At 36.9% G+C, this 2302-nt stretch overlaps 1 protein-coding gene across 1 annotated transcript in view; it reads left to right on the top strand.

Annotated features, from left to right (window-relative positions):
* The window catches only part of LIN52 (lin-52 DREAM MuvB core complex component), a 118245-nt gene that overhangs the window by 7453 nt on the left and 108490 nt on the right, over positions 1–2302 (top strand). The window contains exon 3 of the mRNA XM_004698711.2: positions 1014–1051. Within this exon, the coding sequence (XP_004698768.1) occupies positions 1014–1051 (38 nt within the window). The remainder of the gene's footprint in view (positions 1–1013; positions 1052–2302) is intronic.

The raw sequence follows: 2302 nt of genomic DNA, 5'->3' as shown, positions 1-2302 counted from the left end.
TCTTACACTGTCTGAGGTCTCCCTTAACCCACTTTTCCTAATCACTTGCCTTTTGACTGAAAAGTTGCCAGTTTAGATCCATAGGCCCCATGGGCAGCGCACCTGATGGTCTGCGTCATAGAGGACAGCTGAGTTGCTGTGAGTCAGAAGAACTTGGTGGCACTCAGCAACAACATGTCTGGATCATTCCTTCCTTCCTTTTAAATAATTTTATGATGAGGCATAAGTTATGCGTTCATACTCTGTTTGCAAGCCTAAGTTATAGCCATTTATTTATTCCACTAGCGGTTTAGCGGTGACTGTCCTTACATAGATCTCTGTGCATGGGGAAGATGGCTGTGTCTGAGGGTGCTCAAGTCCTCACAGACTTGCCACTTATGGATATTACTGGTCTTTGATTGAACATTAGTTCATTTTTAAGCACCTGATTTTGATTTTACTGCTCTTTAATATAGTTATTCCTCTATATTTCTATGGGACTTTTAAATAAGTAATTGAATTGAAAGCATACTGAAAAGCAATTAGATAGAAATTTTCTAGTAAAAGCTATTGTATTTCCTTACCCTCCAATCTGGCTAGCTACCAGTCCTAACAGGTTCAATTGAAGCACCCCTTTGGTGGCACTGTCAGGTAAGCACAAGGTCTAAGGTTGGCAGTTCAAGCCTACTAGACCCTGTGAGAGAAAGATGCGACTGTCTACTACTGTGGACATGGATAGCACTGAAGAACAGATAAGGTCCCTGGGAATTGGAATTCACTCTGTGTCAGTGAGTTTGGTTTTCTGAGAAGCCTTTTCTGCCTACTTGCTCTGATTTTGTTTTCCTTCCATAGCACCTGGTCTCTTTCTGTAAACAGTGTTACAGTTATTGATTACTCTCCCTATTTCAAAATCAAAGCTCATCATTGAAGGCGAGGCAAGGTTGTTTTCTTAGTATGTGAATATTCAATGCCTAAAGCACCCAAATACTTAAATAAGTATTAAATAATGCATGCTTTCCCTCCCTTCTTTTTAGTACCTGGTGTTGCTGAATTTGCAGCTTCCTTCAAAAGTGTAAGTAATATCTTGCTTATCTAGTGAAGTTTTGCTTCTGAGTAAAAGCTCAAATCTCTTCTTTCTCTGTTTTTAAGGATTATATCATTGCCTTCAAATCCTTTTGTAACTACAGCCCTGGAAATCTGTTTACATTAATCATTAAGTAATTGATGATACTCCTTTCTTCTCCAAAATTGGCCTTTATTCGTGATGTGTTATGACTTTAATTAATACTTCCTCAAAGAAATTTGAAATTTCTTAACAGTTCATGGGACACCTAACCAAACCAAACTCACTGCCATCGATTTGATTCTGACTCACGGTGACCGTATAGGACAGGGGAGAATGCCTTTGGGGGCTTCTGAGACTGTAACTAGGGCTCCTCTAGGAAACCTGAAAAAAAAGGAAGACATCTATTAGAACTGCAGATTTTTTTCATTTCCAGGGCAGCAGGCATTGTGCTAGATGCTGTAAATATGCTCTTTTATATACGATGGGGCTTCAAAAAATTTGTGAGATTGCTGGATTATATAATATCTCTATTTCAAACTTCTTCAGGAAATGCCAAACCATTTTCCACAGTGATTTGTACCATTTTACCTTCCTAATAGCAGTACAGCAGGAAGTTTCCAATCCATCACACCTTTGCCAGCATTTGTTGTTTCTATTTTTTGGTCATTGTTATTATTGTCAGCATGAAATGATAGCTCATTTTGATTTGCATCTCTCTAATAGCTAATGATTGGGAACATTTCTGCATGGTTTCTTGACTTCTTTTTTAAAATTTTGCTTTACTTTTAATTAATTAAAAGTAAATTTTAATTAATTAACACCCCCCACCCCCACTCCCTTAACATTTTGAACCATTGTTTTCTCATCTGAAACTACTGGGATAGGATTCTTAAGAGGCTAAAATGTCAAAATGTGTTTAAAACACTTTATATACTGCCTAGCTCAAAACAAACTTGGTACCCATGATCAAACTTTTTTCTAGTAGATTTTGTACACAATGTTTGATTTCATTTTCTTCCATTCTTATTTGGACTTAGTTTTCAATTTAGCTAATTGTATTTGGTTACAATTAAGTAATTTTAAGTATTGAATATAAATAACTATTGCAATCAAGCTGATCCTAACTCAAATTAATCCTGTAAGATAGAGCAGAACTACCCCATAGGGTTTTCAAGGCTGTAATTTTTATGGAAACAGACTGTTATATCTTTCTCCCATGAAACGGCAGGAGGTTTCAAACCTCAAAACCTTTCAGGT

This window comes from Echinops telfairi, unplaced genomic scaffold, assembly GCF_000313985.2.
Source record: "Echinops telfairi isolate 266 unplaced genomic scaffold, ASM31398v2 ScPeMD7_18;HRSCAF=68, whole genome shotgun sequence".
NCBI lineage: Eukaryota > Metazoa > Chordata > Mammalia > Afrosoricida > Tenrecidae > Echinops > Echinops telfairi.
This window is presented reverse-complemented; position numbering and strand designations above follow the sequence as displayed.